The 27479-nt window shown below is 36.2% G+C and overlaps 1 protein-coding gene across 1 annotated transcript; it reads left to right on the top strand.

Moving 5' to 3' along the window:
- Window positions 1–1007: 1007 nt before the first annotated feature.
- On the top strand, window positions 1008–26909 carry LOC139713928 (uncharacterized). Its single transcript, XM_071625647.1, has 8 exons — window positions 1008–1046; window positions 1779–1834; window positions 4180–4330; window positions 17728–17860; window positions 22900–22962; window positions 23812–23923; window positions 25002–25155; window positions 26094–26909. The coding sequence occupies exons 1-8, from the start codon at window positions 1008–1010 to the stop codon at window positions 26907–26909; spliced, it is 1524 nt and encodes a 507-aa protein (XP_071481748.1).
- The last annotated feature ends 570 nt before the right edge of the window (window positions 26910–27479 follow it).

Below are 27479 nucleotides of genomic sequence, written 5' to 3'. Positions count from 1 at the left end.
TGTCAGGTTCACACTTTGGTAAGAAAAATTAGATTCATAATACATATTTACTATTATTTATTTCATACAATCAATTTTCTATGAATACGTTTACGTTCTATGAAAGTTAGCTAGTCAATGGATTTGGTAGATGAGCAGGTATTATGACCCTTATCAGAAGAGATACAAAAGTGAATCTATTTAAATGTAATCATAGTATCTTTCTTCATAATGATTTATCCATGGAACATATGGCAATGATATGATTATTTCAAGTTTTTCCTCATGGCTCACCCAAATTCCCTATACATATCTCCTTTATTGAAAGTCTCTGTCGGATTTTGTGATCATCCTGGGATTGTGTCCAATGGAAATTGGGACTCAGATATCACGAGCTTCGGTTCGAAGATAACTCTCAGCTGTGACAAAGGTTACGCCGTCAACTGGAGTTCGACACTGCAGTGTGTGATACAACCAGGATGGTCGACTTACTTCCCGGTTTGGAACGCTTCAGTCCCTTCTTGCCGACCAGTAGAAAGTAAATCAAACGGCTCGTCCTGCAAATTTACCAGACATTAACAATGATTTTTTTTTCTCAAGTAATCTACAGGTGTATGCTTTGTATCAAAAGTGTGAGAGAAGACAAACAGAGACAGTATTTTGCTTTGCGTTACGAAGGAGAGATGTTTTATTTTTTTTGTGCATTTATGCTTTACGAAAATTATCATCATCTGAATGCAAATGATAACAATTAATATGAGGTTTCATCTAAAACATTGAACATGATATAGAACGTGACAATGGCAGGACGTTTGTAGGTTTTGGTATTAGGAGTTCAACATCTGATTGGAGTGAATAAGTCATTCAAATGCGTTGACTTAAGATAACACTTACCCACACAATTTGTCACTATGGACAATACAATGATTATCGTTTTTACCCTTTGAGTAATTGATTGGGAGAGTTCAATCTTTACTCGGGCTCTCATGTTCATGAGTAGGCCTATGATATGTGCCTAAAATCTCGCAATGGGTATTTACCTTGTAATTAGAAGTATACCGGAAGAGGTAAGCGTCAAGTACGTTCACACGACGGACATCTTAAACACTTAATCCCTCTAAAAGTACTATACCACACACAGTACGCTTCAAATATTTTATTTCCATGCAGTTACTAAACTACTTTCTTTGCTCTTCATTCACATATTTTTTCGTTTGGTTGTCATCGTTTTTGTGGATGGGAATGTTTGTTCACAGACGCTGAATGGCCTGATGGCAATATCACCACAATCCCTATTACACAAAGTATAGAAAGCACTTCTAAAGGTATGTATGTACTACAGTTATCAAGTACAATATCCTATAATGAGCTATACTGTGTATGTAATGGTAATACTTATAATCTTAACAGTAATTGATATTTGGCATATTCGTAAAGCGGAATCTCGACTGGCCTTTATCAAGCAATTGTAACAAACACCAAAAACAACAAACCGATAATTACTGTACGGTCCGTAGAAGTCGAAAGTGCAAAATGGCCATCTTCTTTAAAACTTTGTCGTCGGCAAAGACTATCACTTCATTTCACTATAACTATTATATTATAGGGAAAAGACAATCACATGAATTCAATATAACGTCTGCACTTTCATCATGTCTATTCATGCACGACAAATACCTCGATTACTTGTTTGCCAATAAAAGTGACTTCAGTGAAGACAAAACTGTATAAGTTATAACATTATGTATCATCGAAATGTATATTTTCAATAATTGCAGTGGATTTCTCCGAATGCACAGGAAGAGGCAGACAACTCAGACGTCACCAAGAGAGACAACTGTAACGCCTCAGTCAGGTGAGTTTAGTGTTAAATTCAACCCGTATAGTGATTTTCGTTTTATTTCTACTGTTTCCACTTTGCCCTCTTTGGTACGCGATCAACAGTACATCAAAAGTATTTTGCCACTACCTGCATGCAATTTGCTATTGTCTATAATACATGTAATACCCTTTCATTTATAAATGGATTTGATGGTATGATATTGCCGAACCAAACTATACATGTGGCTGTCCATAGTCATATCGGCATATTTCACTTAGTTCGATTCCTGCGATGAAAGTGTCACTATCTTACAGCATAAGGACGAATAAAGCTCTCGTGATACTCAATAGCATAATATCGGAGTCACGATGCAAATGTTTCCTCCCAGTTCTTTGAAGCTTTGTGACTTGAGATCATCATGACCACTTTAACATAAGAAAGCTACGGACACTAGAGTTTGAAAACGTAGCAAAAAAAAAAAAAATACTAAAATTTAAAGGTCAAAATGTCCACTGCCAGTTAAGAACGGTTATTTGTCATGAGCTTTTCTTCAACAGAGAAAAAAAAATAAAGCTACTAAAAAGTGAATTTCCGTAGATCTTATGAAACATTTTTTTTTTTTTTTTTGGGGGGGGGGGTTATTATGGGCATCCCTGCAATTTCGAAAAAAATGAACAAGTCTAAAATAAATATCGATCGATTATGTTTTGTAACCTCGTTATATTTTCTTTTAATAATCTAGTCAAGTCTGGAACCTTTTCCAAGATCGGAGTCTGTTGTAATTTGCTTTCCTCCTACCATTCAAAACTGATTGCAAATTTGTGTAATAATTTGCCATTAACGCTTTCCTTCTAGATTGTAAATTTCCATAGCCAACTACCAACTACCATTTTGTACGTAAAACGCTTTAAAGAGAGCCAATTTTCTTAATTTTCTTTTCTCATTCTATCGTTACCAGAAATGATAGCTCGTTATCAGCGAAATCAAATCAGGAAATTTTTTCTCAAACGGTATGCATGAAATAAGATGTGAGGAATATGATAATTCTTGCCAGGTTAAGAAATAAAATTATTTCTCTATTTGATAGCCAGTCTGACTAAAAGCAGCACTTATCTGCCTCTAGTCAATATCAGAGAAAAAAGTAACAAGATAACAAACTGTTCACGTATTTACTTCCTAGGTGACGACGGTATAACTAAATTATCTATCTTCCAGATACCGAACCTTATGAGATGAATTTTACTACAAACATCCTGGGGACCCTTCTTGGTGTTGTTTTCGCAGTGCTTGTCATACTGTCCATGATTAAAGCTTGGCGCAAACATCAACAGAAAAGGTGATGATTGTATGAACTTTGGGAAAGGGGGTAGTTAATCAATTCATTGAGTGGTCTTCAAAATGCATGATAAATAATTCAAAGGCAGCATCGGGTGTATGCTACTGCTAAGTGTAATTATACATAGATGCCGTTTTGCTTGTTGTATTACATATAAATGTGTTGTTGTGCAAAAAAAAAAAAAAAAAGATGTGAGAGGTCATCACGAAAACACAAGGCACTGAAAATTTAATACCAGATTCTCTAATTGTAGTCCTTCTCTAAAATCTGAGAATATAAAACAATAGACATTTGTTTCACTTCATTACTGGAATCTCACCACCAAACCATTACAATGGTGACAAAAAATAAAGACAGTTCTGTGTGTTATAGTTAAGCCAGTGCGAAATGTTAAGAAATCTCAGTAGCACGTTAAATCAAAGTATCAGAAAAAGGAATGAACACCTGTACCACCAATCAAGGCATTCCGCTGCAGGTATTTTGTGGCATAACGGTTATAATGAAAGGTTCGCTAATTATGATACGAGAAAATTTATATCTCGATTTCATTTTCCTCATATTAAAACTTTGCTGCAAAAAGTTAAACTCATTAGGGTACATATAGTGTACTTAGACTGTACAAAACATCTTGGTATTTTATTTGTATTGTACTATATGCTAGACAACGCTAGAGTTATAGGAATGGTTTATCACACCGTGTTTATTAAAAGTGATGTAAAAATACGAATAGAGTAATTTATCTATTTACACTATCACGCGAACAACATTTTCATTTTGTGTAACGTTTACAGTACAGTGTATCCATTGTATAATGTTCATTCTGGTTTTTGTTTCATGTTTGTATGTTTAAGATATGTATCCAAATTATTTACCTGGTCGAATAAGTAATAATAATAAGTAATAAGTAATAATGATAATAATAATACTAATAATAATAATACTAATAATAATAATGATAATAATAACAACATCCCCTCGAGTCTGACAGTCCTGCATTCATTTCTATTTGTATATGTCTTTATTCATGGAATGTTATTCGTAGGCGTCGAAAAGCTTCGAGACATTCGAAAGTCCACTCCAGTGAACAGCAGTCACAGCTGGATCCGCCGAACACTTCGACTCATATTGAAGGCACCAGAGATCACGGAGGCGCCACAGCTCATCCAGAGAACGCGTATGAGAACCGTGCAGCGGTAAAGACACATAAATTACGTCTTTTTGGTCATAGGTTTCGATTTTACAACAGAATTTCACTGTCCGTCTGTGATTTTTTTTTTTATTGGGGAAGAGTGAGCACAGGCTTGAAAAGGAAACATTAAGCAGGAAAACTCCACTAACTTTTTTGTTTCTTTGGAAAGTCATAGCGTATTTTGGGTTAGGAATATAATACATGAATACCATACATGCTTCGTAGAGCAGACGTACGAGAATATGTTGCATTTGAACTGATATGAGAAAGTATCGAGTCATCTGAAAAGCAACAACAACAACAACAACATCAAAAAGAATAGATATATCCTCGTGGAGCAGAAAATCCACAAAAAGTCGCATTGATTTAGTTTCCACGATAAGCATGTACTAGGTGTTTCAAAAAACATTTCCCACTTTTGATTCTTAATAATTCAAAAACTATATATCAAATAACACTGTCATTGAAATGAGTGATAGCGGAATAGTGTACAATTTAGTTGAAGGTAGTTTGAATATGAAAGCATTAATCAGTTTCATGAAATCCATGATTAAATTCACAGTTAGGTTCCAGATTTTGCTCTATTTTCAACCCTCTGTACAAAATTTCACTTTGCACAGGGGTCAATGGGTGTGTATGGGAGTGTGTGGTTAACACCCTGACAATGGTCCTGAACAATGGCCAGGGTTTGAATGCTTCATTATTTATTCATGAGAAATTTCACTATCACAACTAGTCTTTATTCAGTCTCTGGCAGTATCTGTGTAAAGTCAAACGCCTGCCGATGCTGTCGTTGAGTCGCGACAGTGCTCTCCCTACTTCTGAAACACAAAATTACAATGAATACCTTCTGTTCTATCGTAAAAGTGGTGACAGGAAGTAAAGAAAATTAATTAGTCAAGAGTATACACTTGTGTATATGGAGCCTCAAATAAATCTACTGTGAAACAAATCGCCCCAATGATAAATGCTGCTTAACTCTTTACCAAAAATGATCTCTTTTTATCGAAAAAGCTAAAATTTGTCAGACTATTTAATTAGTAGACAGTTGTATTAAAATGAGGAACTTTAGATCATTTATGCTTATTTATATCCCAAATTTAGTGATATGTGAAGCAAAACTTGAAAATGATTGCCAGCTGGAATGAAATCTGGTGTTTGCAAGCACTTTACCGTGCATGAATCCAGACTAGCAGTGCCCAGGGCAATCCACATGAATTATTGATTAAGCATTCATGTGCCAGGGAGCGCGATACTGACGCCTAGTCAACAGGTGGTTCAGGCATGTCCATTGTTCAGGGCCATTGTCAGCACACACTCACATACATGTACACATTATTGGTTCCTGTGCGAAGTTCAATTTTTGTACAGAGGGTTAAAATTTGACCAAAATCTGAAACCTTACTTCAAAATCAATTTTAGATTTAATGAAATTGATTGATGCTTTCACGTGCAAATTACCACCAACCAAATTGTACACTATCCAGCTATTACTCATATTAATGACAGTTTTATCGGATGAATAGTTTTTGAACTATTAATGATCAAAAGTGGGAAATGTTTTTTGAAACACCTAGTATGAACGAATATGCGTATCTGGCAACTTGTTGATTTTATACGTACCCCAAATCACTTCTGTTAAAAGTTGGGTATCTCATTTTCCATCTCAGAATGTGTATGCGTACTATTTATTTTAGAAACTCGACGGACCGCAGGGCTATTGATCACTGCCTTGACATAATCGGAATCTGAGTGTCCCAAGGTCTACGTTTACATGACAATAAATCAAGTGTAGTTTTCTTTTAATTTTAAATGCCAAGTTGGTCCACACACAATCGTCGACATAAGTTGACCCAATCAGTGCACTGACATATGCCCTATTCTTCAGAGTCTCCTTTCTCTTAACTTCCAACTGTTTTGATGACGTGGGACATGCAAGTTTGCCTATTCTAAAACAGAATATACTAACCATTTCCATATTATTTTCTATGATACTTGTGCTTCATGGCGACTTTGTTCGTGTTTTATTATTATAGGGTCTTATATCACGGGACCTGTCTCTTGAAACTAGAATGAGCAGCGGGAGAGGTATTGCAAGTTCATCAGAAACTAGGTCACGTCCTTCTTATGACGTCATACACCAGAATAATGAACACTTTTTGAGTGTATGAATACTGGAGCCGATAGCACGAAAGCACTATACATGGACATGTCAGGCTCAGGGAAGAAGGGGAAGAAGGAGGTCATATTTCTTCAATCAAGGCATTTTGATAAAGAGGAAGACGACGTTGATGAAGACGGCTACCTCCTTTCCAATGTCAGTCTGCACAAAGCTACTAGACATCAACCTCAAGCAAGTCGGGATACGATAGAGCTTTGTGATACCAACAGAGTCTCACCCAGTGGTAACACAGTCGGCACAGCATTAACTAATCAGCCCTCAAGAGCTGCAGGTGACCCAAGTCTGTCTGGAAACGCCCAGTCGTCAATATACCATGAAATTTCCTCAGCTTCTGACCAATCCGCGCCTATTCCAGAACTTCAGTACTGTCCTACTTACTGGAATATCGAAGGAAATGACGAATTCGGCCCTTATGCGATCATGACCCAGAGCGATCCTTCATATGCGGCTTGTATCTATCCTGGCACGCCAAGAGTTGAGCATGAGGTGGATGAACAATGGCTATCTCGTTTTAGAAGCACATACTGATGGAAACATCAATGGTCGCTGTGAGAGCCAAAACAACTTTCCGTCCACAGAAACAGATTTCTACGAAAGCGACATTTCCCCAAGAAGAGAAGATGACTTCAGTTCAACAGTGTATGAGAGTATTCCTCATGAACCAGAACTCTAAATACGCTTTTGCACTTATTTTATGAACTGTGTCTTGACGTATACGTCACAACAACGACGAATATATGCGATGGATCATATTCGCCATTCTGGATGTTCATTATTCCGAAACACACAAAATCCCTATACCCATATGTTTATATTCTGAAAATGAAATAGGGTTCCTTAATCCCAACATTTGTTGAGTGATACAGAAGGCTTGTTGGTCTAAAAATGTGATGAAAATCGGTATTTTGAAGGTTTGTTGATCCTAACATGTAATAAGATTCGTAAACAAAGTTCGTAAGTCCAAAGGTTTGTCGATCAGAAAACGAAAAAGATTCAATAGTCAGAACGTTCTCTAATCCGAAAACTAAAAAAGGTTCTTTATTCCAAAGGTTTGTTATTACAGTTTGTTAGGCCGAAGGGTCGTTAATCTGAAATTAAACAAGGTTTGTAAGTCAGAAGGTTCTTTCATTCGAAAATGTAATAAAGTTTGTTATTTCGAAGGTTCGTTAACCAGAAAATGATGAGAAGGTGCGCACTAACGTACCTTCCAATATCAACTTATATTTTGGCTAAATCATCTCTGATCCATTCATCATGACAGAGCTAGGGAATCATACAGGATTCATAAAAACTAATTTCAACCATGCAAATCCGGAAGTATGAGAACAAATACCAATTTGAAGAGTGCCTTAAAAACTTCCACTTTCACCTTTAATAGGCTGACTTTAAGTGTAGAGCCAAAGTAATGTTTATGAACATATCCTGAATGCAAAGCAAACCAAAAAGACTTTAACCTGTGATGTTAATTATAATCCATTGTTGAAAATAATCAATGAAGCAGTACTGTCATATTTAAAACTCATTCTTAAAAATATTTTGTTAGTGACAGACGTTTACTCCGTTTTGTACAAAAAGTCATACTACTTATAACGTTGCGTTGCTATAAATTGCTGTAAGTTGAATATACGAGGAAATTCATTTTTACAGTGGTGCGTTTCTTGACATGCTGCAAAGATATATCATGTGTACACCTCAGTAAAGATACCTGTTTTCAACCATAACGTTTATGTATGCATCATGATCAGGTGTATTGGAATGTAATTACGAAGTACATTGATAAATGAATATAATCATTTTAATTATTTCTAGCCTGGTCTAGGACATTATATCCTTGAAAAAAAGTCTCATTTTTGAGTGAGTAAGTGAACGAACATAACACGAGAGAGCAACAAACAATAATGAGAGCGTTACTATTGACCAGCGGGGACGTTTGATACATCAACCTACCCAGTTTCAGTATGTTGTAACACAATATCAAGAACTATGGTAGTCTCTGTGGGACATTGTATTAAGTAATTTCAGGTATGGATTTAACATGTAACATCATCATGCATGAAGACCTTGCTTCCAAAAGGTGCTAAATCCATATTTTTTTTTTCCCTATGGAATTAGCGCCTTTTGGAAGCAAGCTCATCAGTTATTAAAGTAGAGGGGAAAAGAGTTAATCGTTCATAAATTTGAAAACAGAGGAAGCAATCTAGTACGATGTCATGCACTAGCAGAATTTCTGTTATTAGGAAATACCCGGCATCATTCCACGAATGACCAAAAGATATCCAAAGCTAACGTTTCAGACGTGGACTACAGATTACAAATCTGGTCATTAATACTGGTTTACATTGTCACAAGGATAATTAGTGTCCGCAGTGCTACTCCTGAAGGTCTTGAAGACACTGAAAATTCAGTTATATTGTATTAAGACTGATGTTGTTGTTCACAAACAATTTGCCGGGAAAGGGAAGGTGAAAGCCCATCGTGGTATAAAAAGATTATTATGTTTTTATGGAATTTGTGGTTTCGATTATATCAAAATGATGGCAAATAACATATGAATCGAACATTTTGTAACTGTGAGGAAATACTATTAATTGGAACCCCTTAGCTGCTTATTTGCTGATTAATGTAATATGTCGTAGTATGATGTGAATGTGTAAGCATTGCCATTGAAGAGTTCAATGCTGAGAAGGAGAAATCCTGAAAAGGGCTTAAAAGATTTTGATCACGGCTCTGTATTTATCCTAAAAATGCAATTTATGTAGACAAGCATAAACCAATCAAGCAAAAGGATACGATCACTCCAAACGCCGACATTTATGTCGGCGGCTAAATTTAATCTATGTGCAAGAAGTGAAATTCCGCGTTCTGGATCAAAATATTTCGATGCGGACTACAGTTGATTATAATTATACACGTATGTGCTCAGTGCAATGAAAGTAGATGAATAGGGAGCAACTTCCCTTCATTAGCTACATGTGTGAGGCAAACAGCACTTATAAATTTATTAGCGACCAAGGAAATGAAAGTGAAAACAAATTTTGAGAGAGGAGTGGGTTTTTCTTTTCATGGATATGCAGGTCACGGAAGGCCAGAAATACCAACATGCAATATCCTTTGTCGAACTTCAGTTACACTCTTACATTTATACTCTAAGTATGGAAGAATAGTTGGGCAAGTTCATCCCGCGCTTCAACCTGACAGCAACAGAAGCAGGGCAATTATGTCTAGTCATTGCTTTGTTTTCACAGCTTGAGAAAATGTCCCTTTTGAAGTCACACCGTATGACCTATGACATACAAAGACACACACTGCAAGTATATTAGTCTCAATCATGTCAATGTCATCTTCTACTTCCAGCCCTTGCATGTGGAGATTGAATGTGCAAGGGCAATACTAATTCGTTAAGTGGAAACCCAAAACATTCTTGACACAAAAATTATATTCCATCCGTATAAAAGCATTGAATGAATATGAACCTAAAAAAAAAATGAATCGAGGATCTTGGATTTAAGTGCTTCGAGTACTTTCTCAGATAATTTCAGGAAGTGTTCTTCATCATTTTACTTTCGTTCTGTTAGAGCGCAATGAGTTTAACCAGGACACGTTTGGAAACAACAACAACAACAACAACAACAACAAAATGTGTAGCACTCCTATGTGAATGCTTAAGGTCACTTGATAATAAAAACAAGATCATATGAAATTTGTCTGATACCCCTTTCGGGCCACTTAAATCTTGAAATTTTCAAATTTGGTAACCGGAAATTGAAATAAAATACAACAATCCACAACTAATTTTAGTTGCCCGATCTAGCACCCAATATAATCTGTTTGGATATTGTGTGATGTGTATGTGTGTGTGAATGGTATAAAACGAATCAAAAGATGATCGACGATGTAAGTACTCGCTCGTGCCACTTTCCTGAAAGCCTCGGAAATCGTGCATATACTAGTATGCTTTCGATCCAAGCTAACATTTGATCGTTTTCTGGACGTTCTTGAAAGGTTCCAAGTTCATTATTTGGCCGTTTTGTCAAAACGTTTTCAGAACGTCTTATTGTGGAAGGTTTATAACGTATTTAAAACGTTTCAATGGACGTTATAAAAACGTTTTTAAACATTTTAAAAACCAATAAAAAACCTTAAGGACCTGCAGAAACCCTTCTGGACGTTACAGACGTCAGTAAAACCTTTGAAGAATATTCAAAACCTTTGAAAACCGTCTAGAACGTTCAAAAAACGTTTTAAGAACGTTTAAGAAGTCTTATGTCCCGTTGCAGAACGTTTAGAGAAATTTTCACATCAGGCAAGAACGTCAAGAAAACCTTTTAAGAAAGTGTAATGTTTATTTTTTATTGAATATTAAAAAATAAATATAGTTATTAGATTATAAGGGCACAATCTGGGATTAATGTACCCTAATCCTAATCCTATATAATCCTATCCTAACCTGTTCCTAATGTCCTACCACCTTTACCTACACTACATCCTATTCCTGATTGATGAATCTGTATCACATTCTTTTATATACCAGCGAAATGTTGTAATGCATGAAGACAGGGTTACTAAATTAGATCACACACACACGCGCACCTTAATTAGGCCTATTAACATATGAGTATATGAATATAAGAACGACCCAAGTCCATGGAAGACCATTTCGAGTAAACTAAAAATAACGTCATATCTTTTTTATTTTGTCCAATAATATTCTAACTGTGATGGGAAGGCAACATTGTATGTACAAATTAGAACATATATTATTATGACAATTGACATTTACATTAATTGTGGAGAGGTCATTTTGTGTGGTGGACTTGGGTCGTTCTTTGATTCATATGGACTTGGGTCGTTCTTTGATTCATATACATGATTTTCTGCTATAGAGATGAGAGAAGGATGAGAGAGGGCGCTATTATATGAATGTAAGAATGACCCAAGTCCTTCATTCTTTACATTAATATAAGATTTAACTCATTCATTTCAGGCACTTCCGGGGGTAATTAGAATTTATCATTTATACACAAGATGAGTCCATGCATAAGCTACAATTTACCATGTCAAACTGAATTTGGCCAAAAATTGGACTTGGGTCGTTCTTATATTCAGGTCTTCATATGGAAATACCTCTTCATAACACAATTTGAAATTTTGCATAACTGAACAATAACCTAGGTATGTTTATTTTTAACACAGAGAGTTTGAACCCACCGTAAATCTTTATATGTTTTTTAACTATTTCCACTAGTATATTCAGGTCTTCATATGGAAATACCTCTTCATAACACAATTTGAAATTTTGCATAACTGAACAATAACCTAGGTATGTTTATTTTTAACACAGAGAGTTTGAACCCACCGTAAATCTTTATATGTTTTTTAACTATTTCCACTAGTTTTCAAATCTTATATTTTCTTATCTAAACATTCATAAATAGGCACGGATATTCATGATAAAGAAACCAATGACGAACACGTAGCGGACCAAATAAAAACGTTTTTTAAAAGTTCATTAAAGATGAGGTCGACGTAGCAGACCTAATAAAATCGTTTTGTGGATGTGTATAAGGGACGAAAACGTGGCAGACATAATAAAACATTTTGTAACGTCCATTGACGTAAACGTTTTTAAAAAAAACATGTGCTTTTCTATAAATGCTGAGTCCCAAATTAACGTTGTATTTACGTTTTAAAAACGTCCATATCATACGAAAAAAAAATCGTTATGAAAGGAAACGTTCTGAAAACGTTATGTGCTTGCTGGGATTAGACATTTACGCACGCGCAAGGAGTTGCCGATTAGCTGAAGAGGTTTCATGACGTGTACTCGAGCCCTTTTTCCCTCGACATTGACAGAGCAGGTACAATACATGTTTAACATGTGTTCACATAACTCTACAGAGCAGGCAGTGGCAGGAAAGATCTGCAAACGTCACCCGATCTTCGGACAAGTACATGGAGGAGCCTACCACTGCAGTGATTTTCCATATCGAGGGGGTACGGGCATGAGTATCCATGATGTTATCATAAATTCAACATAATTATGATTATAATAAAATAACATAAAACAAAATGGTACATTTATTCTGAATCATGAATATCTCATAATTCTCAAGGATGCGAAAAAAATGATTTAAAAGAAAATGGCGCAAGACGTCTTTTTTGCGGCAATTTCGGCGACCATCTTAATGGACAAGTCCACCTTCATAGGCGTGTGAATTGAGTGAATGCAGCAATATTAGTATTATGAACATCAGTGAAAATTTGGGGGAAAATCGGGCAATCCGTTCAAAAATCATAAAATTTGTAAGTTTCTGCGCAGTCATTACTGGATGAGAAGACTACTACAGTATATGATGTAACATGCGTAGAATAACAGACAATTTGACACAATCTTAGTTTTTGTAAAAAAGTGCACATTTCCTGTATTTGTCATTGACATATGTTAAGGGTAATATAGGTCTTTCCGCCCAATTTCATCGGATTTGCATTATGATTAATGAAAAGGCATTAAAATTCACGCAACTTTGGCCATTGCTCTTCTCTCACGGTTCATTTTGATTCTAAGAGCATTTAATTTCCTTTCATGCCATTCTCTTTAAATTTTATTTCCTTCAAGTTAGAGAGAATCTAATTCAAATTAACGAAATCAAAATTGGTATTCAATTTCGCGCCAGCTGGATAGACGTTCTATTTCGTCCCAATACCAGAGTTAATGTATAGGAATACAACTTCGCACTTTGAAATTTCAAATTCGATCAACAAAAGAAGTTCCCATGCGTTTCTAAGGGTCCTTTCTCTTTTTCCCTGCCATATATTGGATTGCTGTATACAATCAAATTTTCATTTCAAAGTTGCATTTATTCAGTTTTAGTCTATTGTGTGAATAATCTTGTCTTCCACCTTCAAATTACCTACTTACACTAACGATGTGACATTAGGGAATGGGTATATCTCAAAATTTTGTCTACATTCAAATTTACATTTTAATTCCATTCCCACCTTCCGCGTGTCCATATTGTCATAAGTTGCCACAGTCGGCTCAGCTGCAGACCTGTTTGACCCAAGGGTTTCGCCATTGATATAGTCGATAGTCTTGCTAGTTGTCAAAAGCGTCGCCAATAAGATTCTGTCCGTATTCGCGATATTCATGTATACTCTTCTCTAGCGTTAAAGTCGTGTGTGAATGTAATATACATAATACGTGCTTCAAAGAAGAGTTGTAAGAGCTTTCATAGGCACTATACAAGGGAAAAGTCCCATTTCAGGATACATCATAATTGCATATTCAAATATATGAGGAACAACAAAGAATATAAGAAACAATGAAAAAGATTGTCCATAATTATGCTGTAAATGTTTGCCTTATTACTTATCGTTAATTTGAATTCCTTAACCCTCTTTTATAGATAACCCCGCTTTTACATGTTTATTTGAGAAACTCATGAAATCGTATGCTGATGAATTTAATTGAATAAACTAGTTACTTTCTTGGATGCTCATCTCGGTGACCATTTAAAAATTCACTCGAACTTGAATGATCACATTTTTAAATCGAATGCAAAGCTCGTGAAACCTATATTATCCCCCCGCCTTCTGAAAGAGGCAAGTGAAGGGCTTTTTTGATGATGCGAGAAAAGTGAAAATATGTTGACTTGCCTATATATTTTATCAATATTGTTCTATACATGTGACATCACAAGCTGTAATTGTCTTCTCACCCACCAGTGACAGGACAGAAACTTTAAAAATTCAAAACTTTTGAACTGACTCTCCGATTTTCCTCAAACTTTCGCTGATGTACTGTACTAATATTACTGCATTCACTCAATCCACATGAAGATGAACTTGTCCTCTGATATTCCAAAGCCCTCAGTTGTAACAGAGCTTTATCATCCAGATTTGAATCCAATACTCCCAAAAGATAAAAAAAAAGAAGCAGGGCGGGCAGGTTCAGCCTCTTGCACCTAGACTATCATACATTTGAAATGATCTAAAATGCATAGGCTAAAGAGGTGGAGAGAGAGAGAGAGAGAGAGAGAGAGAGAAAGAGAGAGATAATGCTTTGTGAATTTGTGAAGGGTCGAAAGTAGTTTTCCATCCTTAAGAGTTTTGTTTATCACTTTGGTTTACATACTGGAGCATATTTCATGTTCTAAAGATTCATCTATGGTACAGCACAGTTCTTTATGGAGTCATTCAGCTTGCTGGAAGCTGTAAGCTAATGCTAATATACTCCGAAAGTACCTTATTAATTTCAATAACTATTACAGAAATATGATAAGAGATCTATGATGGTAACATGACAATACAACGCTCAAACGAAAGCGTGGGCGTTATATTACATAAACTAATGATTGGCATTCTCGAGTGGTTGTATGCTGTGGATCCTCCTGTATCGCTTCCTTGAAAGCCCAGGCAATTTTATAATGTTATCATTACAATTTCATTCTGCTCGCACGCATTCTTATCATGCACACTCAGACTCCTTGTTTTTTTCTCCAACGTCATCAATCAGCTTTGTACAATCAAGAGTAATTATTGTTCATTTCTATTCCAAGCTGCATGTAGGGATTCAAGGGAACATTACACCGACTTTCAGTCTTTCGAATAATAGCGTGCTGGTATCTCGGAGCTATCTGCAGTGGCTGTGCTATGATTCTCTTTTTTCGCGATGGAGGAAAGAATGTTATTCCTTGTATGGATTTGTGTTCATTTCATGTCTTGCAATTCTTCTATGAAGTCATCAGCAATGGGAACGAATACATGTAGGTACCTTTCAATTTTCTTTCCATCAATGCCCTACTGGTATCTCGCATATTTCTCTATTTCTCTGTTCTTGTATAGCATGTCCGTGTTTACACGAGAATGGAATATGTCGTATCAGATATGCTTGAACCTTTGTGCTAATAATTCCAACAAGTAATTAGGTTCAATTAAGTTAACCTTTATCATTTCTATCTGCTGCGCTTGTGAAAGAAACTTGATTTATAACTTAACTACTGGGCTGTGATATCCAGGAAGACAAATGCGTTGCTAGAATTCAGTAAGAAATAGTACATAAGTTGGGATTTTAAATCATGTCACAGAACTGCCATCAGCTCGAATACTAAAGGAATGTTTCATTGCTCCTTTATTTTATTAATTTACGTACACCACTTGTGACCCTTATCATCACGCAGATTTGAGTCTAAATTGTTCGGGGATTCCATCAGAACAGGAGATATGGTGTGACAGATCCTGCGTTGACAACCGTGACAGTTGGGTTCTGCAGGCACCCCGTGGAAGGAGAATCCTCTATACCCTCAATCCCATCAACAATGGAGTGGTGGGATTCGAAAGACTTGATGAAATTGCAAACAAGAAATCTCGGAATCTGATTGTAAAAAACTCAGAGTATTCTCCCTTTTTATCACTCACCCATCAGACGAAGCTACGATTATGGCATATATATCTACCCTGTGAAATTCAACATGAACGTGAAGTGTTACGAAGGTAAGCGTAGTTTACATATCATGAATACAACTGTTCACTGACTGTTAGTTACTCCAACACTTGTTTTTCCCTCCGTTATTCGGAACCTGCTGTTCCCATTCGCATGACAGGACATAAAATGTATGAATGAATTGAAACTAATTGTAAAAAAAAAAGCCGTGTTATTTCAAAGTGGCCGACATCATGCTTTTAAAAGAGTGAAACATGAAGATATACAATAAGGACGTACTCTGTTGAGAAACATTACTAAATATATAAGGCATTCTTAACAAAAGATTCAAGTTTTATTACGTAAAAGACGCGATGAGACAGTAACATAACATGAAAGTAAAATGAAAGTACGCAAAGTAATTCAATGCCGTCTCATATACCTCATTTTCATGGAAGCCATAATACAATGCGTCAAAATGGCATTTTATGTACAAAAATATTCAGTGATTGACAACATTATTTCATGGGATTGTTATGGCTCAGGGGAGAGAACCACCAATTCTTTTTTTCCCGGTCTGGTCCCATGGCGGTAGCGATGTTGCATTTTTAAGCAAGGTGTCTTGTTCTTTCCTTTGCAGGGGCCTCTCTTCCCGTTCTTGTTTGTTTGTTTGTTTGTTTGTTTTTTGATAAACAGTTTCAATTCTTCCACGGTGACTACTCAAAATAATCCACTCTCAAGCTCAAACTCAAAGTTCCAAAGTGCACCAAAAGAGAATCACAAACATTGCATGACTACATTGCAAGGTTTGACACACAAAACTGTTTAGCTACATCATTATTAATTGGAAATTATACAATGGTGTTGTACGTGACTTAAACAACAAATTACTGGTTTGTCCCCCACTGGTACGAAATGTACGAAATGAAATTTGCAACAGTGATTTGTCCTGGAAGATACTCGATGGCAATTGCAATGCGGAGTGTCCGGAAAATTTGACGTTTTATTTATTGTATTTGAATACTTCGTCGGTAGATATCCTGGCCATTTTTCTTTAAAAAAACATAAAAACACCAAAAATGCAAAACAGGCAAGAGTGTTATCAATGTCGTTGTGCATGTGTTGTGTCGTTGTCCTTGAGTGTTGTTGTGAATAATCAATTCACATAATAGCCGTCATTCCGTATCCGTATCTGTCACTATGTATTATTGTACTGTATATTATTGTACTCTATTCGGTATAAATGTTGTTCCAATACCGGATGAACAGAAAGCCATCAAGTACTGACTATTAGTTAATAGATTGATATCTCCACATTCACTAATAACATCTAGAATAATAAGTGTCATTAATGGTCCTTATGTCACGTATGAGTTGCATTTATTAATTCTATTGATAACTCAAAAAAGTTTATTCAGTTTCTTCATATTGTTCCCCAGTGTGAGGAAAAGAATAAAAGCAGAGTGCGATCTAAATTAAAAACAACAACAACAACAACAAGAAAACAAATTATAAATCGCATTGCTTCTTCCGCTCCTTTAGAAAAAGTGTGAAGGGGAAACAACAGCGTATAACTCGAAGAAGAATATAGACCATAATTCTGATAATCACCTGCACCTCGAATGAGTTACGACGTGAATGATTGCTTATAGGCCATTAGTTACCCCCAAAAATATTTCGAACGTTGGTGGTTAATATTCAAGGTATGCCATCGGTAAAGCTGGCTGACGGACCCTCTCCCCTTGAAGGCCTATTGGTTACTGAGTCAGATAAATACGTGTGCTATGATGAATTCAAGGCTGATGAGTTTGCCACCAAAGCTGCTGAATTGGTCTGTGAAGAGCTCGGCTTCCCAGCGGCAACTGGGTATACGGGTCAGAGATTGGCCTCATCAACACGAAACGAGACTCAAATGCTGTCATGTCCTAAAGGTAACTGCAGAATTAGAACATGCATGAAGATCAGAACTTGTGAATGCATAATCTTATTATGTATACCATCAGAGGTAGAATAACATGTATCGCATCAAATTAACTTGATCGTTACAAAACACACCTTGCGTCCGATGTAACTCTGCTAGATATTTTTAAAGCTGGAAATACATACAAACTAAAGCTGATGAGGTAGGCCTTTCGTCATTGCCATGATTCGTTTTCTTAACGTGCAACAGTTTTAATATTACGATATTTCAACATTGCTAATATTATTACCTCTCTTTTTACAACTATACTGCCAGTTGTCTTGCTGCAGACATACACAATGATGAACAACAATACTTTCAAATGACAACGTGATATGACAAATCTTGATGGTATATATGCAGCAATAAAATATTCATTAGAGTAAGATTCGTTTTCTCTACACACAAACTTTTTAATGCCAAAATGCGTTCATTACTGATATTATCGAGATGTTTTGTTACTATCTAGCTATTTTCTTCTTACATACATATTAAACATGAGAGCCGTTATCTGTGTATCAAACTTTTATGACAAAACAACGCGGCGTTCAAACGTTATCTATTTCATGAACGATTTGTACAATACCATTGCACAGATTCGCTGCGTCTAATGGACTGTTTAATAACAGCAACCGAGTGTTCTTCAAACAGGATTGTTAGACTCCAATGCCGAGGTAAGAGATGCAAAATGTCATATGAAAACAAATATATTTCCTTTATCATCTATAAAATTCAGACGTTCGCAAACATATTGATATCTTTTGTCATATGCTTTTGTATGCCTTTACGTCACATGGAAAGAGTGAATTAGCATGTGTTTGATGTATACCAATATAGTGTTTCCTTTAAATAGTCGCTATTGTGGATGGTGGAATGAAACTCGAGACTATTAAGAACCACAAATTTCGCTTATATATATATATATATATATATACATATATGTATGCATATATGAATGTATGTATGTGTCTGATATTTTTGGGCGCTACAGATGTAAAGTAATTAACCTGTATTCAACCAGAAACACTTATCAAACTGACATTTCAGGGATTATTCTAATTTTGTAATTAGCTGTTGTTAAAATGTATTGGGCATAATGCACACTTCAAAGTATCAGGTATTGGTAGGTTGAAATAATCATAATATTCTGTGACTGCATAGAACCTGGATTTCTTGGATGCCACAAAGACAACCAACTAAACTTTCAATCAGCATTTAACACCGGTTTTGGCGTTGATTCGGACGGCAAGTGCATGTCAACCTGTAGAAGACAGCCCGAAAGCAATGGCGTTGCTGTCATGCATGAAGGGTTGTGCATTTGTTTTCAGTCCGAAACGTATGCGCAGATCATTTCTGGTGGAAACTTTTCTCACAATTGGACATGCCCACTTGCGACACAGTTTGAGTACAACCGACATCGTTCATTTAGCCGTGAGTATTCAGAAGCAAAGATTACCTAACATTAGAGATTGAACTAAGTGTTGCGAGCATCAGTGATAATAATGACGACAGTATTAATCAGTAATTTGTCAGTGACGGTTAATAAGCTGCAATCCTCACGATATGCTCTGTCAGGTTTACACCTTCAGTAACCAAATTAAACTTCATATATGTTTACTACTATTCATTTTATGCAATAAATGTTTATAACTATATTTACATTCTGTGCTAGTCAGCTAGCCTTTTCATTTGGCAGATGAATAATAGGCATCCAAATTCACCTTACCCGAAGAGATACAAAAGTGATTCTGTTTACATGTAATCATAGCATTTTTCTTCATAATGATTTATCCATGTAACATATCGTAATGATATGATTATTTCAAGTTTTCCCCCATGGCTCACGAGAATTCTCTATGAATGTCTCCTTTAATTGAAAGTCTCTGTCGGATTTTGTGATCATCCTGGGATTGTGCCCAGTGGAAGTTGGGACTCGGATATCACGAGCTTCGGGTCGAAGATAACTCTCACCTGTGACAAAGGTTACGCCGTCAACGAGAGTGCAACATTGCAGTGTGTGATAAAACCAGGATGGTCGACTTACTTCCCGATTTGGAACGCTTCACTTCCTTCTTGCCGAGCAGTCGAAAGTAAAGCAACCGGCCCGTCCTATATTAGAAATTCATTGGATAGTATATTGTCAATAATTATGATCTTCAGTATCTCTGCTTTGTACTATAGTGTATTACTAAGAGAGAGAGAGAGAGAGAGAGAGAGAGAGAGAGGTTTTTATTTTACGTCATCCAGGGAAGGAGTTATGAAATATTCTGTTTTATTTGTTGATTCATTTATATTTGCATTTATACCATAAATGAGAGGTAGCATCATTTGAGTGCGGTTAATAACAAATATGCGCCATTTGAGCTTTCACCTAAAACACACGACATGACATAGTGTAGATCGCGCCAATGGCTACTGTTTTAAGTTTCTGGAATTAATACTTCCATATCTGATGAGAGAAAAATTGAAATAATTCATTCAAATACGTTGGTATAAGACGATGCTTGATATCCATCAAATTTCCTACTACTCGGAATATACACAATCGTTCTGTTACCAGCGGAATATAATTCAGTGGGACATGTTAATCTGTATTAGGTGTCTTCTTCATGAGTATATTGCTTGCTCTGAAATGCTCACTGCACATGTTCCTCCTCTTAATTGAAAATATACCAAAGAGATAGACACTGAATGACGTTCTTTGCTGTGCTATCACACATCTTTCTTTCAATGGGTTTGTCATTATTATATACTTTTTTGTGGATGGAAATGTTTGTTCACAGACGCAGAGTGGCAAGATGTCAATATCACCACAATGTCCACACAAAGTATAGAAAGCACTGCTGAGGGTCGTACTACAGCTGGCAAGTACAGTGTAACATATTATGAACAAAGCCGTGAGTGCAATGACAAGATGATGGCAATATTAAATATTTGGCATATTCATAAATTGCCAGCACAAAGGCCCCTATGCGCTTGGAATAAACATCACCACCAACAAAATAGATGATGATTATGAAGTCCGCAGACATCGATGGTATTAAAATGACAATGTAGCTTGAATTTCTGTTGTGTGCAAAGCCTGTAACGTCTTTTTTCATTATAACAATTAATTTGCCACATACAATGAGAAGACAATGGCATGAATTCAATACAGTGCATGGCCTATGTAACGTGTGTCGGTGGGTTGGTGTGTTGGTGTGTTGGTGTGTTGGTGTATATATATACTAGGTGTTTCAAAAAACATTCCCACTTTTGATCATTAATAGTTCAACAACTATTCATCCGATAAAACTGTCATTGATATGAGTAATAGCTGAATAGTGTACAATTTTCTTGAAGGTAATTTGAATGTGAAAGCATAAATCAGTTTCAGTAAATCTAAGATTGATTTTGAAGTAAGGTTTCAGATTTTGGTCAAATTTTAACCCTCGGTACAAAAACTGAACTTTGCACAGGAACCAATGATGTGTATGTGAGTGTGTGCTGACAATGGCCCTTAACAATGGACATACCTGAACCACCTGTTGACTAGGCGTCAGTCTCGCGCTCCCAGGCACATGAATGCTTAATCAATAATTCATGTGGATTGCCTTGGGCGCTGCTAGTCTGAATTCGTGCACGGTAAAGGGTAAAATGTATATGCACATGGAAAAGGTAAGCACATGTTTCCATGTGCTTGCAAACACCTCATTTCATTCCAGCTGGCAATCATTGTGAAATTTTGCTTCATATATCACTAAATTTGGGGGATAAATAAGCATAGATTATCTAAAGTTCCTCATTTTTCTACTAATTAAATAGTCTGACAAGTTTTTCGCTTTTTCGATAAAAAGAGATCATTTTTGGTAGAGTTCAGCAGCATTTATCATTGGGGCGATTTGTTTCACAGTAGATTAATTCAAGGCTCCATATACACAAGTGTATACTCTAATTGATTTTTCTTTGCTTCCTGTCACCATGTTTACGATAGAACAGAAGGTAATCATTGTAATTTCGTTTTTCAGAAGTAGGGAGAGCACTGTCACGACTCAACGACAGTATCGGCAGGCGTTTGACTTTACACAGATACTGCCATCAGAGGCTGAATAAAGACTACTGTGATAGTGGAATTTCTCATGAATAAATAATGAAGCATTCAAACCCTGGCCATTGTTCAGGACCATTGTCAGGGTGTTAACACTCCCATACACACCCATTGACCCCTGTGCAAAGTGAAATTTTGTACAGAGGGTTGAAAATAGAGCAAAATCTGGAACCTAACTGTGAAATTAATCATGGATTTCATGAAACTGATTAATGCTTTCATATTCAAACCACCTCCAACCAAATTGTACACTATTCAGCTATCACTCATATCAATGACAATGTTATCTGCTATATAGTTTTTGAATTATTAAGAATCAAAAGTGGGACATGTTTTTTGAAACACCTAGTATATATATATATATATATATATATACATATATATATATATACATATATATATATATACATATATACACACACACACACATATATATATATATATATATATATATATATATATATATGTCTATGTGTGTGTTTGTGTGTGTGTGAGTGTTTTTGAGAGGGTGATGACTGCGCCAAAGAGGGTGAAGGGTTAGTGTTCGATGTAATGAATATTTCCCTTTGTGGGGAAGACTCTCCTGGCGGAATTTTGGAATTATGGATTTTGTAATTTTTTTTCCTACCAAAGATAGATCAATGATTCCTCTTCCTCTTATTTTTTCCCAGGAGATCATATTTTATGTGGGGGGGGGGGGGGGAGGGATAGAGTGTTCAATGTCAACATCTCCATTATAAACATCCATTCACTACAAATGTTCATTCTGTTATCACCGCGTACAAAAGACTGAGATCTGACAGATAAATAAATCTGTATTATTACGAACGTATTTTCCATTCGGGGAATAGGTGTTGAGGCCCTATGATAATCATCAACATGCGTACCCTAAATAATTGCGGTGGGTTTATCTCAATGCACAGGGCAGACGCAGACTACACCAGACATTACGCAAAAGCGAGCGACAACTGTAGTGTCTCAGTTAGGTGAGTGTAGTAATTGATTCGACTCGTACGGTTAAAATATTTTTGTTCCTGGCCTACCCGCTTTTAAATCTCTTTTACCACTTTTACCTTATCAATTACATACGTAATAATTAATTCAGGGCTACTTCGCTTCTGTTGCCTAAAGTTCATTATTGTTTCACCATTTATATTTTAATTTAGACGGAAGCACACTATACATGTGGTTCTTCATGGTGAATCCATCATGAGTGAATGAACTGCATTCAAGTTTTGAGATTGTCACTGTCTCACAGTGAAGATGAGTTCAATTTCTGTAATACAAGAATAAAAAAAATGTCCATAAAGAAATGTTGCAATGCGCTGTTCTTCAACGAGGACTGAGAAAACCTTTATTCATCGATCATCAGATTTTCGTGGTGATGCAACTATCATAATACAAATTATCCCTTGATCTAATGAAAAGGCATCCCCCCCCCCCCCGAAAAGAAGAAAGCTCAATGAGGGAAAATGGGTTACAAGTGCAATCAAAATGCATCCATATCATTGTGCTAAAGCGCCAAGTAATACTGTGAAGTAAAGTAAGCAATTATTGACCATAATTTTTTCCCTTATTCTTTTTTAACTTTGGAAAGTCTAAACGCTGTGCCTATATATCACAGTTTGTTGTAATAAACTTTACTACTTTACCATCCAAAATAGTTTCATATTATGTATGTTTACATTATAAATAAATTATTCATTGCAATATAGATGTTTTATTAAATATTGTAATTCCATCATACTTTCTTTAAATGTATCGAAATAAAATGTGATATTGGGAATAGAAATGCTATTAAAAATTGAATTAGGACTTCATGCTTTATCTTCCAGATCGTGGGGGTGACGTGAATAATTATATTACGTGCATCCTGGGAACCCTTCTCGTTGTTTTTGCTGTGGTTGGCATACTGTCTATCGCTTGGTGTAGACATCAACAGAAGAGGTGATTTTTTGTCATAACGAGATTGTTAATCTAGGGTGTGAAATCATTGTATGCGACTCATTGAACAATCAAAACATATTCAGAAGTGAGTGCTTATTGAATGCACGTGAATGTTGAAGTAAGTTTGCTTTGTTTGATTTGTATTTCTCTTACATATAATTGGTGGGTGGAGATGTCGTAACGAAAATTTGAGTTTCTGGTCGCCAGACATTTTATTGTGTTTATTGTGTATTCCACGCTCCCAAAGTTTTCATTGATGCTTTATTCTATTTAAGTTATTGAAAAAAAACAACCCACCATCAAAACAAAGACAAGGAGCCGCCTATGAATACACCGTTAAAAAAAAAAAAACTTAAGAAAAATACGGACGACACACAAAAAACAAGGAAAAACAAAATGACGTGAAAGTTTGGAGGCTGTTAAGCAAGTGTGAGTGGATAGACAACTGCCGTGGGTAAATTTAGGCTTTTAGTAGGGGATGAATATTTCTCCCAGGTGAAGTCCTAGTATTGAGTCAGCATTCTGCCGCTGTTTCAAAAAATATCAAAAAACCCCGCAATTTTTCCTTCTACACTAGACATTCTTAAAAAAAAAATAGAAATCGCAATAGTTAAAGAAAAAAGATCATTGTCAGAGAGCAGAGAAAACGCCTGAGCCAGAATTACTTGTTGTACCTATTGTGTTCTACTGCTGATTTTTGGTGACATTAGGATTATAATGTAAGATTCATTAAAGATAAAAAAAAAGGCAGCGAAATTTTACTTATCTCAAAACTTTGCTGTCAAAAGTTAGACTAATTTGTGCTACCTTAGATACAATGAAAGAAAAGAAAACAATTTTTTGGTATATTTTGTTTGTAATTCACTGTGCTAGATTATGTTAGAGGGACAGGAATTTTGTATCACACTTTGATTATGAATAGCAATGAGAAAATGGATAGAAAAATAGTAATCATTTTTTTTTTTTGGACAATAAAACAATTTGTGCTGTAATTTACAGTAACGTTCTCTCCAGCTTGACAGGATGCATTCAAAGAGTATGGTTTTCTTTCTTTATTCATTTTATGTTATACGTATAGGCGTCGACAAGCTTCTAGTCAAAAGTCGAAAGTCCACTCCAGTGAAGAGCTGTCACAGCTGGATCCACCAAACACTTCGACTGATATTGAAGGCACAGGAGATCAGGGAGGCGCCACAGCTCATCCAGAGAACACGTATGAGAACCGTGCAGCGGTAAATTAACACACGAATTACGTCTTTTAGGTTACAGGTTTATCTAAGAAGGGAGAATTTTGCTGTAAGTATGTGTGTTTCTATGGGGTGCGGGGGTGAGGAGGCTTGAGAAAGAAAATATTACAGGAAAATTCCCTCAACTTTTTTTTTTCATTTTCCTTTAGAATGGGTATAGCGTGTAGTGACATTTGATTGGAATATATCCAATTCGTTGTCCATCTAACATCCGTAAATGAATATGTGCTCCCTGCAGCTGAACTTACATGAGAAAGTATCGAATAATATCTGGCAAAAAGAAAGATAAAAATAATTTTTAGCTTGGACTAAAAAAAAATCCCCCAAAAGAAATCACATGGTTTTAGCCTTTTTTCCAATAGGCATGTGAAATCAAATAATGCGTTTCTGGTCAACTTGTTGACTAGTATTTTCTTACAATGGTACACCTTGTTATTTTGGGTCTGCGCTTGGAATCATTTCCTGAAAGCTGTAGTGGTTTTAAGCAGTATCGTACATCAAGCCACTTTTGTTTGTTATCTCAATTTTCTACCTCAAAATGTGTAAGCATACTATGGTGACTATTTAGAAGCTTTACGGACAGTAGTGCCTTTGACATAATCAAGAATAGAATATTGCAGCAGAGTGCCCCAAGTTCTACGTTTATTTGACATTACACACACAAATAAAAAAATGTAGTTGGTTTATATTTTCAAATGGTGACACACACACAATCATCGACACAGGTTGACTCAGCGCACTAGAATAGGTTTTATTCTTCAGAGTTTTTTTTTTTTTCTAAAGTTCTATTCCAACTTGTTTTGATGATGTTGGACAATGAAAGCTTCATTAGCAATGTTTCACTTTAAAGCAAAAACAATTTTCAAGAAAGGATGATAGATGTGCTTCACGGTGGTTTTGTGTGTGACTTTTCTATGATATAGGGTCGCATGTCACCAGACCGGTCTCTTGAACCTAGAATGAGCAGCAGGAGAGGTATTGCAAGTTCAGCAGAGACTAGATTACGTCCTTCTTATGACGTCATACACCAGGACAGTGAACACTTTTTTGAGTGTATAAATACTGGAGCCGATAATACGAAAGCACTTTACATGGACATGTCAGGTTCAGGGAAGAAGGGGAAGAAGAAGGTCATATTTCTTCAATCTAGGCACATCAGTGAAGAGGAAGGAGACGTTGATGAAGACGGTTACCTCCTTTCCGATGTCAGTCTGCACAGAGCTACTAGATATCAACCTCAAGCGAGTCGGGGTACGATAGAGCTTTGTGATATCAACAAAGTCTCACCCAGTGGTAACACAGTCGGCACAACATTATCTAATCAGCCCACAAGAGCTGCAGGTGACACTAGTCAGTCTGGAAACGTCGAGTCGTCAATATACCACGAAATTCCCTCAGCTTCTGACCAATCCGCGAACATTCCAGAACTGCAGTACTGTCCTACTTACTGGAATATCGAAGGAAATGACGAATTTTGTCCTTATGGGACGACCCAGAACGATCCTTTATATGCGGGTTCTATCTATCCTAGCACGCCAAGAGTTGAGCATGAGCTGGATGAACATGGCTATCTTGTTTTAGAAGCACATACTGATGAAAACATCAGTGGACGCTGTGAGAGCCAAAACAACTTTCCGTCCTCAAAAATAGATTTGTACGAAGGCGACATTTCCCCAAGAAGAGAAGATGACTTCAATTCTACAGTGTATGAGAGTATTCCTCGTGAACCAGAACAATAAATATGCTTTTACACTTATTTGATAAACTGTGTCTTGACGTATACGTCACAACAACAACGATTATATACGATGGATGATATTCGCCATTCTGGATGTTTGTTATTCCGAAACACACAAAATCCCCATACCCAGATGTTTGTATTCTGAAAATGAAATAGGGTTTCCTAGTCCGAACATTTGTGGAGTGACTCAGAAGGCTTGTTGGTCTTAAAAATGATATCAAATTCGGTATTTTGATGGTTCATTAATCCTAACATGTAATAAGATTCGTAAATTCAGTATGTATAAGTCCAAAGGTTTGTCGATCAGAAAACGATAAAGATTCAATAGTCCGAACGTTCTCTAAATCCGAAAATCAAATAAAGTTCGTTATTCCGAAGGTTTTATATTCCGAAAATTAATTACAGTTTGTTACGCCGATGGTTTGTTGATCTGAAAATGACATAAGGTTTGTAAGTCCGAAGGTTCTTTCGTTCCGAAAATGATGAGAAGGTGCGCACTAACGAACCTTCCAATATTAACTTATGTTTTGGCTAAATCATCTCTGAACCATTCATCATGACGGAGCTA

This window comes from Diadema antillarum, unplaced genomic scaffold (assembly GCF_040938485.1).
Source record: "Diadema antillarum isolate AM-2024a unplaced genomic scaffold, OU_Dant_1.0 seq00002098_RagTag, whole genome shotgun sequence".
In the NCBI taxonomy this organism is placed as follows: Eukaryota; Metazoa; Echinodermata; class Echinoidea; order Diadematoida; family Diadematidae; genus Diadema; species Diadema antillarum.
Note: the sequence above shows the minus strand (reverse complement) of the source record. Positions and strands in the feature narration are given on the sequence as shown.